This window comes from Siphateles boraxobius, unplaced genomic scaffold, assembly GCF_051911475.1.
Source record: "Siphateles boraxobius isolate OS27281-9 unplaced genomic scaffold, OSU_SipBor_1 15, whole genome shotgun sequence".
NCBI lineage: Eukaryota > Metazoa > Chordata > Actinopteri > Cypriniformes > Leuciscidae > Siphateles > Siphateles boraxobius.
The window spans coordinates 4,104,280-4,117,051 of NW_027508755.1; the positions used below are offsets into that span (position 1 = coordinate 4,104,280).

Here is a 12,772-nt window from a genome sequence, read left to right on the forward strand (position 1 = left end):
TGTGTATGTTCCTGAGCCGGTGTCTGTTCCTGAGCCGGTGTCTGCTGTACCTGAGCCGATGTCTGCTGTACCTGAGCCAGTGTCTGCTGTACCTGAGCCGGTGTCTGCTGTACCTGAGCTGGTGTCTGCTGTACCTGAGCCGGTGTCTGCTGTACCTGAGCCGATGTCTGCTGCGCCTGAGTCACGGGCGCCTGAGTGCCGAGCGCCTGAGTCACTGCCCTGGCCGCCCGAGGGGTCTACTCCGCCCTGGCCGCCCGAGGGGTCTGCTCCGCCCTGGCCGCCCGAGGGGTCTGCACCTCCCTGGCCGCCCGAGGGGTCTTCACCGCCCTGGCCGCCCGAGGGGTTTTCACCGCCCTGGCCGCCCGAGGGGTCTTCACCGCCCTGGTCGCCCTATGCACTCTGTGTTTGGCCCTGGTTCCCGGTTAAGCCCTCACCCCTTGTTCCTGTCTCCCTTCACGGACCTGGCCCACCATCCCTCCCCCTGATCCTCCACCGTTCCACCTCCCTCCTGAACTCTTGTGGCGTGTTTTAGTGTTGTCGTGGAGCGTCTGGTAGCTGCTCATTAGGGGGGGGCCAGGTCCGTTAAGGGAGACAGGAACAAGGGGTGAGGGCTTAACCGGGAACCAGGGCCAAACACAGAGTGCATCGGGCGACCAGGGCGGTGAAGACCTGTTAATTTTCAATAAAAACTTCTGTAGAAGTCTGACAGAAATAAAGTCAGTCTGGTTAGTAATAGGTGAAGCTGGTAATGCTGTTTGTGGAGTTTTTTAATCGTCCTCTGCTGAGATCTTCACAGATTGAATGTCTTCTTTTATCTTCAGGTGATTTCATATAAGGCTGTGTCTGAAGTCAGTTGTAGTTCTTGTGTTTCTGCTCGTCCCTTTTTCTATTCTCGTCTTTCCTTCAGTGATTCTGCTTGTTAACAGGCTTATTAAAGTTGAGATGACTCCATATTTAATATACACAGATTTTGTGGCTCAGATGAAGTCCAGTTCTGGTTTATTTATTTGCTCTTGGCTGACATGTGGCATTGCTATGGCCTGCTTTTGGCCCAGATCTGGCAAACAGGAGTGGGCCACCCAAGTGCCGTAATTCCAAGCTGCACGTGGGCCAGATCCGCATCCCACAAGTGCCAGATCTTGGCCGAAACAATGTTGCTATCTGGGTATCACACTACAGTAACCATAAACATAATAAATACATAAACGCCCTATCGGCCGCTGGACCGTACGTCAACGGCGCTGCCATATTGCAGAGGGCAACTTTCCCTTACCTCTCATTACGGGAACTGAGAAAAACGCGGACGCGTTGACGTATCGCAGCAACGTTCCAAAGCGGCTGTTAGGGCGTCTATGTATTTATTATGTCTATGACAGTAACTGACTTGAGGCCCACAGAGAAGGAAATGAATAGTTTAAATAAAGTTTTTTTTTGTTTTTTTTTCGCACAAAAAGTATTCTCGTCTTTTGATAAACTTAAGATTGAGCCACTGTAGTCACTTGGGCTATTTTAACGATGTCTTTAATAACTTTTCGAGGCCGGCAAGTTCAATTCCTGAAGAAGCCTATGAACTAGTTAGGAGGAGTGATCCAGCTCTCAGATTTCATCAAAAATATCTTAATTCGTGTTCCGAAGATGAACGAAGGTCTTACGGGGTTGGAACAACATGAGGGTGAGTAAATACTGGCAGAATTTTCATTTTTGGATGAACTATCCCTTTAAGGATGATTCAAGAAATATAAACTGAATCCACTTCTAAATATGCAATTGTCATTCATTTCTCAAGTTATTTATTTTCTTCTTCACTCGTGCATCACCAAAGCATATTTTGGTAATGCACTTAAATTATTGATTTTAATACTTATTATCTGATCTTTTAATCAAATTTTTTTTTTTACAAAATATATGTTTAATTTCTGTAACAACGTATTCCATATTTAGGCTTTGAGGGTTTACTTAAGAATATTACTCACAAGCTCCGTTTCCTAGCCAGGGTTACAGCAGCATGGATAAAAGCAGGGAGCGCAGCGATAAACCCACAAAACAAAACCATATGCCGACATCCTCCACGACTTCACGATATCTCAAGCTAACTCTAACCCACTAACTCTACATGAACAACTATTACACCCAAACTTCCTTTTAAAAACAGATTATGGCAACATAATGTATTAAATGTAAGATGCTAAATTAGTTATATCCAAAGATGTATTTGTGTTGGCTTTACCAGTTGTGCATCTAAGCAGGTCATTAACAGCGTGTGTCATCACTATTGGCCAATCATCTCTTGTGAAGTGATTTAATTAACCACCTGGATAATTCCTCATTTAACATTACAAAGAGAAAATCATTCTCTGCTATATATGCATTGATCATGTTTGGCTGTATATTATGAATATAAAATATTTATAAATGAAGACAAAAATAGCATTACATGTAATATTCACAAAGTGTTATCCTTTATTGTGTACATATACCGTATATTGCACATACATGTTCCCATAAAAATGTGAATGTATGTTCACATACATATATACATACACATTCACGTTATGAGTTACAACAGATTTCTAGTTTTTCTAGTTCCCAGCATGCTTTGCTTTTGACTGGTTAAGGAGAGTAAATGTTAAAATGAAGTGTTATTTAATGTGTTTTGCTCAATATTAATGCAGGTGTAGATCTCTTAGTGTTTAGTGCTCTATTATTTTATTAATTTAAAAGGTTTTCTGGTATTTCTGAGTTTTTGGGGTTATCATTGTGCTGAAGAGTAGAGCCTGCGGTTCTGCTAACAATTGGCCGGAGACCAATAAAACTAAAGTTACTTTATATATATATATATATAAATATAAAGTAACTTTAGTTTTATTGGTCTCCATAAATAATATATATGTATTGTCTGTTCACTCCTCACAGTGATAGTTTCTTGGATAAATACTTTAATGCATGTAGGTGTACTAGTGCTGTTGTCAACTAGCTTGAAAATATGAAACATTTATAAATAATTAAAAAAATATAAGACATATGTAACATTATATATTTATCTATAAATGTGTGTTTATGTTGCATGAGTAAATATATCTGCAATATATTACACATGCAGTGGCATATCTGATCACATGTACATCTATATATTATGAAGTGTATTACTGAATATAAAATTACATACATTATGATATATTAGTAAATATATTGTCACATATATTTCAATATATGAAAAGCGGCAATTCCTAAGTATTATTCAATATATTGTAATATATACACAATATATTATTCTGTATTTTTCAAAAATACAGTTAAACCATTGACTATTAATTTTCGTTCCGTAAGGGTTAAAACACACCGGAAAGGCCGGACAATCTTCTCTTTATTTAGTGAAGTAACAATGCAAAGATGAAGTAAATTGTTGTATTACAAATGTATTAAATGTTTCATTTAGGTTCCAATACAATAGTATATTTAAAATGAGAAAGTTTAGTAGACTGAATTTAGCATTTGAGGTATAAATGAAGTGAGTCAGACTACCGAGACTATCACTCTTTGTCTTTAATGGCTCCCTGTCCCAGTCATTGAATAGTCCGGCTGATTGGATAATCACCTTTGCATTTGAAACACACCTTTATGCTGATGAGATCAGGGCTGGGGAATTTCCGGTAATGGGCTGACACTGACGGGATGTACTTCATTTACATGCTTTGTTCAGATTGTCTCCACATCTATGTAAATCCCTCCCCCTTGAAAGGTATAAACTCTACTGTGCTGAGCTATTGAGTTTGACTACAGCGACGCACAGCAAAGTCCTCAATAAAGAGTAACTTCTGCTTGAAAGATATCCCAACGTCTCCTGGTCTCTGAAGAAAAAGTTTCTCCAGCATAATCTAACATGTCCCGTGAAATCCAACCAGACAACTCTAATTATAAACCATTACCCAAAGCTTTATACATAACTGCACTATTGATAGTAGACAATTGTCTACTTTTGCGAAATTTTGCTAACAATTTGCCAGTGTGACCGCATCTTTAAATTGAAATCTTCTGTTTTATTCACAATGGATGATCATAGTGATGATAGTGAACCAAGACATTTCTGTATGCGCACTGCAGTAAATAATAAATATACACATTGGATTGTTGATGGACATACACTTGTTAATGCTGATGGTGAGGATTACAGTGCCACGGTTCATGGATCCATGTGTTCATTTTGCCTATCTGTCGGGTCTGGGGTCTGTGTGTGTGGTGCTTGTTTGTTGCTTAGGAACCAGCTGATCACTCAAATCAGTCTCCATCTGCAGCTAGTCTACTGCTTGTTAAGCTGCCTATATCTAGTGAGAGTGTATATTGGCTTGTGTTGGTACGTCACTCTTGTTTGTTCTCTCACCTAGTTCCTGTGTCAGAGTTTTCCTAGCGGAGTTATTTCCTCCTTTATTTCCTCCTGAAGTAATGAGTGGTAGACCAATCATGAAAGACTTGGCATCTGACGAATCAAAGCAGAGCAGACCAATCACAACAGACTTGGTCATCTGACCAATCAGAGCAGAGTAGACCAGTCACAACAGACTGGGTCATCTGACCAATCAGATCAGAGTCGAGTAGGATTGTGAGGCATTAAGAGAAACTGAATCTGCGGACGAGTAGTTTGAGAAACATTAAAAAATGCGGTGATGTGCAATATATATTATGAGAAAATTAAGCTTGACTTTTGATGCATGAACCCTGTTATAGGAGACCTCAAAAACAAAATTACAAACTATAATAGGGGCACTTCAAACTCTATATAAACTATGAATTAATGCACACAATATTGTGTGTTATCTCATGTACTGTATTTAAGACATCACTGGAACCCAAAGCTTCCCAAGCACAGACAGAAACACAATAATGGTGATTATGTAAAGAACAAAGAAGGCCACATCTATGATTCTTGCCACTCTGGTCCAGCAGAGGCATCTCTGCATCTCGTTCTGATCTCTAACTGAGTCTGGAGGGCTCTGCAGATCTCTCACGCCGTCTATTAGAGGAAATTCAAAGCATGGCCATAGATTAATTTTATAATTATTGTGGTCAGTATCATCTCACATACAATTCTTTGATTAGGATTTGCTGATAGCTCTGTTGACTCTTACCATCTTGTCCACTAACAGCAGCTGTAGTTTCCACTAGTGATCTGCTCTCAGCTCCTCTAGCCATCAGAAAATTCACAAGGATGGTTTCCACAATGCTGATGCCAATGAGACAGAAAATCCCAGTGCAATAAACCCCTGTGAAAACATCAAAATGTTAATGCAACAGCTGAAATGACTCTGAAATTACACCCCTGTTGTTGATGCTAAAATTGTGTGTACGACTTTGGGTATGTCTTTTTATCTTACACTGTTTACTCTTTCAACTCCACAGGAAAATCCTGTAGTGTCCACACTATAACGAGTAAAAGTAACATTGACGCAGTGTTGCAGTGAGATAATTATGTGAATCTGTAAGTGATTTTTGAGCATTAGTGATGAACACCTGCAGTTAACAAGCAGAATCACTGAAGGAAAGAGGAACAACAAGAAACAGAAAAAGACAAGAGACGAGCATAAATACAAGAACTACAACCGACTTCCAGCCATTACACATTATTATACTTATTATTAACCAGTGAGTTTATTTCTGTAATGCATCTACAGAAGTTCTTATTGAGATGTTTAATTGAAAATGTTTGGTCTTACATCACATTTAAGAAGATCAGTGTTGTTATACCACACACACACAGCAAGATTTCCAACAGCAATCAGTTGTAATGAAGAACTTCTTTAAGCACATCATACTCAAGAAAACAGAGCTAACCTAACATTTAGACACACTCAGATATAAAAAAAATCAGCACATGAATCTCAACAATGGTGGCAATAAAAAATGCTGCAGTGCATGCTGGGAGTTTTATACTCTCCTGGAACCCAGCATGCATTGCGACATGAAACTTTTGATTGTCACCATTGTTGAGATTCATCTGCTGATTGTTAATGTCTGTGTGTGTCTGATTCATTTAGAAAGTCAGAATGTTTTATGCCCTGTATGATTCTAATATCCTTCAAAATAACTGATTTCTGAAATATTGTGCTGTATTTCTCATGCTGTAGTATTACAGAGATAAAATAATCAATACAATTTAAATACCCATAAAAATCAAAGATTAGATACAGGATGAGATCAGAGAAATCCATGTTGATTAGGGCATCATCACAACAGCCAAAAACACCTGATGAATTCTCATCCTCTTGACTTTTTCTTACCATAATCAATATGTTTTACCAACTCACAGTTACAGCAGCAAAAGAAAAAACGAATTAAAAAAGTCAAGGTTCAAGAGCCCAACTAAAGCGCCATAATGGTGACTACACCCTTTATTATTTTCAATAAAATATCAACATTTAATGTGGGTTAATTCTCAACAAGTACTTTTGTACATTTATGAAAGAAATAATGTTAAACTGGTTTGTCACTCAGTGTGGCTGGACGTCAGTTCTAGTTCTTGTGTTTCTGCTCGTCTCTTATCTTTTTTCTGTTCTTGTCCTTCAGTGATTCTGCTTATCAGGTGTTCATCAGTGTCTGAATTGACTCACTTCTCTTCATTCAATCTGTCAAGTGGACTATATTAGAGAATTAATGTAGGGAATAGTGAATGAGGGTATAGGGTGTGATTTTGAACACAGCCACTGAGTGTCGACTTTGAGCGCTACCAATTCACAGTATTTTCCTGTTGGTTATTATCTGGAAAATCAGAGAAATAGAAAATTATAAAATATTACCCAGAATGCATTGTTTTCTATGGTATATTTTAAATGGAAAATGGTATGATACTGTCAGAATTTGGCTTTTTTTTTACTGCAAGGTTTAACAGTGTAGGCTAGGAGCTGTTTACACGACAGTGACGTTTTGGGTGGCTGAAAACGCAAACTTTTGAAAACGGGTTTCAAAGTCTAAGGTTTTTAAAACGGTCTCCATGTGAACAACAAAAACGGAAATCTGTGAAAACGATGACGTTATGCACATGCATATTACATGTTCAGTTTATACAGCATAGGTTTTCAATTGTGCTCATGTAGGGCCACAAGTTTATATCCAACTGGCTTCAGCGTTTGATTTGAAAGGAATCCTGAATCTGTATTTGCTGCTTCAGTTGTGTTTGATATGAGATTTGAGATGTTTGAGATACTGTATCCTCCTTTTTTTTTTTTAGCTATTTTCTTTTAATGTGTGAGAGACATCTGATTAATTACGTTGGCTCTTAACTCTGAGACAGGATTGAAGACCTTTGGTCTATTGTTTTTCATCGCCAACTAATTGCCTGGCAGCAGAATACAGCGTTTTTAGTCGCTTTCGCCGATCCGCATGAATGGGGATAGTTTTGACAATGTCTGTATGCGGAAAACTCAAAGGAAACACTTCGAAGTTTCCTCAGTTTCTTTGTCCAATATAGTTTGTGGTAAAGTGAGTGTAGTTGTTCTCCTTGTTAACTGAAAGACTGTTTGACTCCCTTTGTGCGCTTTCTTTGTACAGCCACATAAGTTTACACAGTGCACGTTTTTTGTTTATGTTTGAGATACTGTATCCTCCTTATTTTTCCATGTGGAATTAAGCTATTTTCTTTTGACCCCAAGTGAATTTGCACAAACTGAGAAAGTCAAAAAGTGTTAGGTTGTGCCCGACTCTCCCCTTTCCCCAAAGTCGCACAGCTGGTGTTGTATTTCTTTTGAAGTATGCATTTGTGCATACTCTTTTTAATAACACAACACAAAAATGGATTTGCAAGCATTCAACAATAAATCCCTAAATTCACAGATATATTTTATTTATTAGGAGAATACTGTTGTCTTGACTTGAGCAGTTATAGGATTGCATTATTAACAACATGACAATCGTGTCCATGTTAGACTCACCAATCAGAGGGATTTTATCAGCTGTAGAGGGCAGTATGTCATTAAGAATCAGCAACAACACAGAAATAGACAGAAGTAAAGTCACTTTAAAGCTCAGCTTGTCTGATCCACTTGTGCCCATGAAGAAGGAGGTCACATCCAGCACTATGAAGAAAAATACTGGTAGGATAATGTTGATGAAATACAGAAAAGGTTTCCTCTTGATGGTGATCTGTCATGAAGAGAAAGAGTAGCTACTATTAATTTCATGGTGAAAACACATCAAATTTCACCAATCAAATAAAAAAAGAAATTTGACATTTCATTTTTATTGCAATCATGAGACTAACAAAAGTAACATTCCTTTTTCTAATGATCCACCAATGCGTGATGTACAGTGAGGATAGTCTGCTGTCAGCACAATAGGATTAAACAGCCTGCTGGAACATTTGATTTCTGATCTGATGGAATCAACCAACTGTTATTGCTCAAGTTAAAGGAAACGTAAGCATATGGATCCATAGGATAATTTTGCCACTGTCCATTTACACAGCAAACATTTTAATGAACTCTACTCCGAGCACATATGGCCCCACTCTACAGAGAGTTAAAGTAAAACCTGCTTGCACTACACGTCATTACCCCCTCCTACCCTGTGAGTCTCGAGCCCCGGGATGCCTCTGTTGTTTACAAGAAAACGATAGAGTAAAAACTTTCCCACGTGCTGCGCTGGGAAGGCTCGCTTGCGGGGATTCCTGCTGACGTCATTAAATGGAGGTTCAAACTAAAGTCCTAACACCACTGGCCACAAGCTCTGTGACAATAGGATGAAGCTAGAGCCAAAGTCTTTGAGTGTGAGTTCACGCCACATTTTTGACATCTTCAGTCTTCAGTTATACCTACTTAAAAATATGCTTGTGCTCTGTACCTGATATATCAGCTGATCCATGTCATCCCACACAATGGTGGCTTGAGCTGTAGAGATATTTATGTTGAGGAGTTCCCACTCTCCCTGGGATTTAAAGGATTCCTTGGAGTCAAACGTAACGCCCTCTGCATCATTGAGTGAATCTATTACAAGATTCTTTTCTTTGGGAACAAATATAATTTTTATTATTATTTATTATTAAGCCAAACGATTCAAAATAATAATTTAATTTATGTGTTTGTTTGTCAACACTGATTCATGGTTTTCAGATGTACTTGAATATGATGAAGACTGAAGCGTTATACTGCAGCTTTGGATGTCGAAGGGAAACCTGTAGAGATCCATCTTACAGGCCGTAGTCAGAGATAAAACGTCAGATGTGAGTAAAAAACCCCAATAGCGCAACTGCACATTTGGTGACTCCTTTGTTCCAAACTCTGTCTTGATGCTAAATGGATAAAAAAAGTTAATATGAAATATTATTAAAGACAAGATGATTAGAGGTATTCAAAATAAAGGAGAGGAGGATTTAACAACTCCACAAACAGCTTTAATAGCTTCACTTATTATTAAAAAAACTTTTGAACAGGGTGAAGATGTGTACATTTGTATTTTGTTTAAAGATCTTATTTTTTCATTTAGTACTGTCATTCAAAAGTTACAGAAGATACTTACATGTTTCCCAGAATAATTTATAATTATCTTCAAATTTAAAACATGTACACCCCTCGGCTCCTAATGCATCATAATTCCTTCTTGATCATCAGTGGATGTTTTCATCTTTTGTAATAATTGTGTACGAGTCCCTCAATTGCCCTCAGTGTGAGAAGATGGATCTCAAAACCATGCATTCACTCCTGGAAAGGGTTTAAATATGCAAAAGATGCTGAAAAACTGAAGAATTTGCAGGACCTGAAGGATTTTTCTGAAGAACACTGGGCAGTGGGACTCAAGAACAACCACCAGAAAAAAAATACAAAAATAAAGCAGTTGTGGATCATCCAGGTAACGACACAGAAATATGTAAACTTTTTAACGGGCTCATTTTTTATAAATCTAGTTATTATTTTGTTTTGTGGACTATATGTAAACATATTTTATGTCAAATATCTTATTCAGGACAGTACTAAATAAAAAACAACAATGTGCAATTTCTATGATATCTCTTATTTTTGTTAAAATTATTAACATTTAGCAGATTCTAAATAAAATAAAAACAATGTACAATTTCAATGATAACTCTTAATTTTGTTTAAAATTATTAACATTTACTAGATTCTGCAAAGTGTATGTAAACGTTGTTAGTATAATGTTTATAAATGACTAACGAAAGTGTTATGAGTGCATTTTGGTTATCAGATGTTCGTAAGGTGATCACTCAGGGTTGCTGTTGATAGTGTTACCTATCAGGTTAACTGAGATTAATTTGAAAAAAAAAAGTTGTCCACAAAGGCATCTGATTGCTTTTTTTTATTAAAAAGTATTTTATTTATGTAAATAATATCTACAAAATTTTATCATTTGCTAAATTAAAGTTTGTACAATTTAATTTAGGTGTACTGTGAACATACCTCTAAAATGCTATCAATCATTTCAGACCTTTCATTAAGTGAGACAAATGGGCTAAATGAAAAGTTCTGACAGAAGTATTTTTATACCTTTCTACTATTCCAATGTCCGGACTCCAAAACACATTTTTGGAGAATGCAAGTGTTCCAATTCCACAAAAGTCATTTGGATTCCATGAAAATTTTGAGTCCCTCCAAACCTGCAAAATTATAATTATGGAGTTCACAGTGATTATAAGAGTGAGATGTTTGAAAATCCAAAAAAATCTCTGATCATACATTTTTTTTAACTAAAACCTTATGAAATAAGAGGGAAATAAAGCACTCACAATTATCAATTTGATCTGTGTTGAGATGCTCTGGGCTTTTTCATTCTGTAGATAAAAAGAAGTGAGTGATGAAATGAATTTAAAAACAACTGTGCTAATTTGAATTAGCATGAGATAGGTTGCCTATATGGACTGAATGAAGAATGAAGAGACTTTTATTTTATATATATATAAAACGGTTATGTCCGGTCGAACGATGTATTAATTAACTTGCTGCCTTGTTGCTGCTGTTGCTCTTGAGTTGGTTTGCGTCTGTAAGCTTTGTACATCTTTCTGTTTTGAATCATTATTTACTATCATTCCCTGTTGTTTACATTGCTAAATATAACTTACTCAACATCACATATTAACCTGACATTGCTAGCTTCAATCTAAATCGTTGCTAGCACAACACGCTAGTAATTCGCTAACCTGTTAGGCAGGCTGACGGAGAAGATTTCAGAACAAGAGACAGGCATCCAAACTTTAATTGAGGTTAATTGAAAGAGTTTAAGGGCTTTAGATACTACTTTAGATGCGATTAGCTTAGAGAACACTGAACATAGTTCGGTTCCAGCTGAAGTAGAGCCCGTGCAGCAGGTCAATTGGGTGACGGTGAGACGGTGTAGTCGCGGGACAAAACACCGCTCTTCAGTTCCGATTGCAACATCAAACAGATTCTCCCCACTCAGTGAAACACCCACTGAGAACCCTGTTGAATGTGCCCTAGTTATTGGCGATTCTATTACACGAAACGTGAAAATAGGGACCCCAGCCAACATAGTCACATGTTTGCCAGGAGCCAGAGCGCCTGACATCAAAGCAAATTTTAAAGTGCTTGCTAATGCTAATCGTAAATTCTCTAAGATTATTATTCACGTCGGCACTAGTGATGTTCGACTTCGCCAGTCGGAGATCACTAAAATTAACGTTAAAGAGGTGTGTGAACTCGCAAGTACAATGTCAGGCACTGTAATTTGCTCTGGCCCCCTTCCTGTTCAAAGGAGTGGTGAGATAGTTAGAAGATTGTCCTCACTCAATGGCTGGCTGTCTATGTGGTGCCCGCAAAATAATATACAATTCATAGACAATTGGAAAAGTTTTGGGGCAGACTTGGCCTGTTGAAAAGAGATGGTATTCTTCCCTCCTGCACAGCAAAATCCCCAGTGTACATATGTACACTCTTGGTGTACATATAGGTCCAACTACAGGGTGTTAAAAATGAACACTGAAGCAGTGTTGAAGTTAATGAGATAATTAAGTGATTAATTAAGTGATGATTGGCCATTAGTGGTGACACCTGATGTTAATAAGAAGAATCATTGAAGGAAAGAGAAACAACAAGAACAGAAAAAAGAGAAACACAAGAAATACTGACTTCGAGCCATTACACATTATTGTACTTATAATTACCAGTGTATTTCTGTCATACATCTACACACATTCTTATTTATATTGAACAGAAGTTTAGATGGTAATGCTTTATGGAATGTTTCGTTTCATGTCACCGTTATGGCGATCAGTGTTTGCTTTAGTTCGGCTCTGGGCTCTTTGCCACTTAACATTAATTGTGACCCTGTCTGTGAAAACCCAGCTAAAGTCATTTTTTTGTGATTCACTGTTTTCTACATAAAATCATCCTATCTAATGTAAAGAACATTCTGTGAAAATATAACCTTGATATCTGTAATATTGACTGAGTAAGGCTCAGAAAATCATGTTTTTGAGAAATTCCAATTTTAAAAAAAGCTTATTTTTAAAGCTGCAACACATTTGATCCATAATTATCCTCCATATGTGCCATATACCCTTTTTAGTGATATATGACACATTTTGGGGAAAATTCTTAAAAGTTTTGTAAAACAGGCCTATTTATTATGATGCGCATGTTCAAAAAGCTAAAAGCATAAAAACATTGAAACGAATGGGGCCACCACAAGAGCTTGATTGTAGCAATTACAATGTCAATTCAGTTGAATGATTTGTATAACTTTATTAGTAAAATGAAATATCAGTGAAAATATAATATCAATAATATATCAATTAATTAACATATAACATTTCGACAGA

The 12,772-nt window shown here is 37.3% G+C and overlaps 1 protein-coding gene across 1 annotated transcript in view; it reads right to left on the reverse strand.

Moving 5' to 3' along the window:
- Nucleotides 1-4,826: 4,826 nt before the first annotated feature.
- The window catches only part of LOC143738584 (5-hydroxytryptamine receptor 3A-like), a 38,942-nt gene continuing 30,996 nt past the window's right edge, over nucleotides 4,827-12,772 (reverse strand). Inside the window, exons 3-9 of the mRNA XM_077230577.1 lie at nucleotides 10,724-10,768; nucleotides 10,485-10,594; nucleotides 9,102-9,274; nucleotides 8,827-8,987; nucleotides 7,920-8,130; nucleotides 5,124-5,258; nucleotides 4,827-5,008 (exon numbers count right to left, since the gene is read on the reverse strand). Coding sequence (XP_077086692.1) covers nucleotides 4,827-5,008; nucleotides 5,124-5,258; nucleotides 7,920-8,130; nucleotides 8,827-8,987; nucleotides 9,102-9,274; nucleotides 10,485-10,594; nucleotides 10,724-10,768 — 1,017 coding nt within the window. The remainder of the gene's footprint in view (nucleotides 5,009-5,123; nucleotides 5,259-7,919; nucleotides 8,131-8,826; nucleotides 8,988-9,101; nucleotides 9,275-10,484; nucleotides 10,595-10,723; nucleotides 10,769-12,772) is intronic.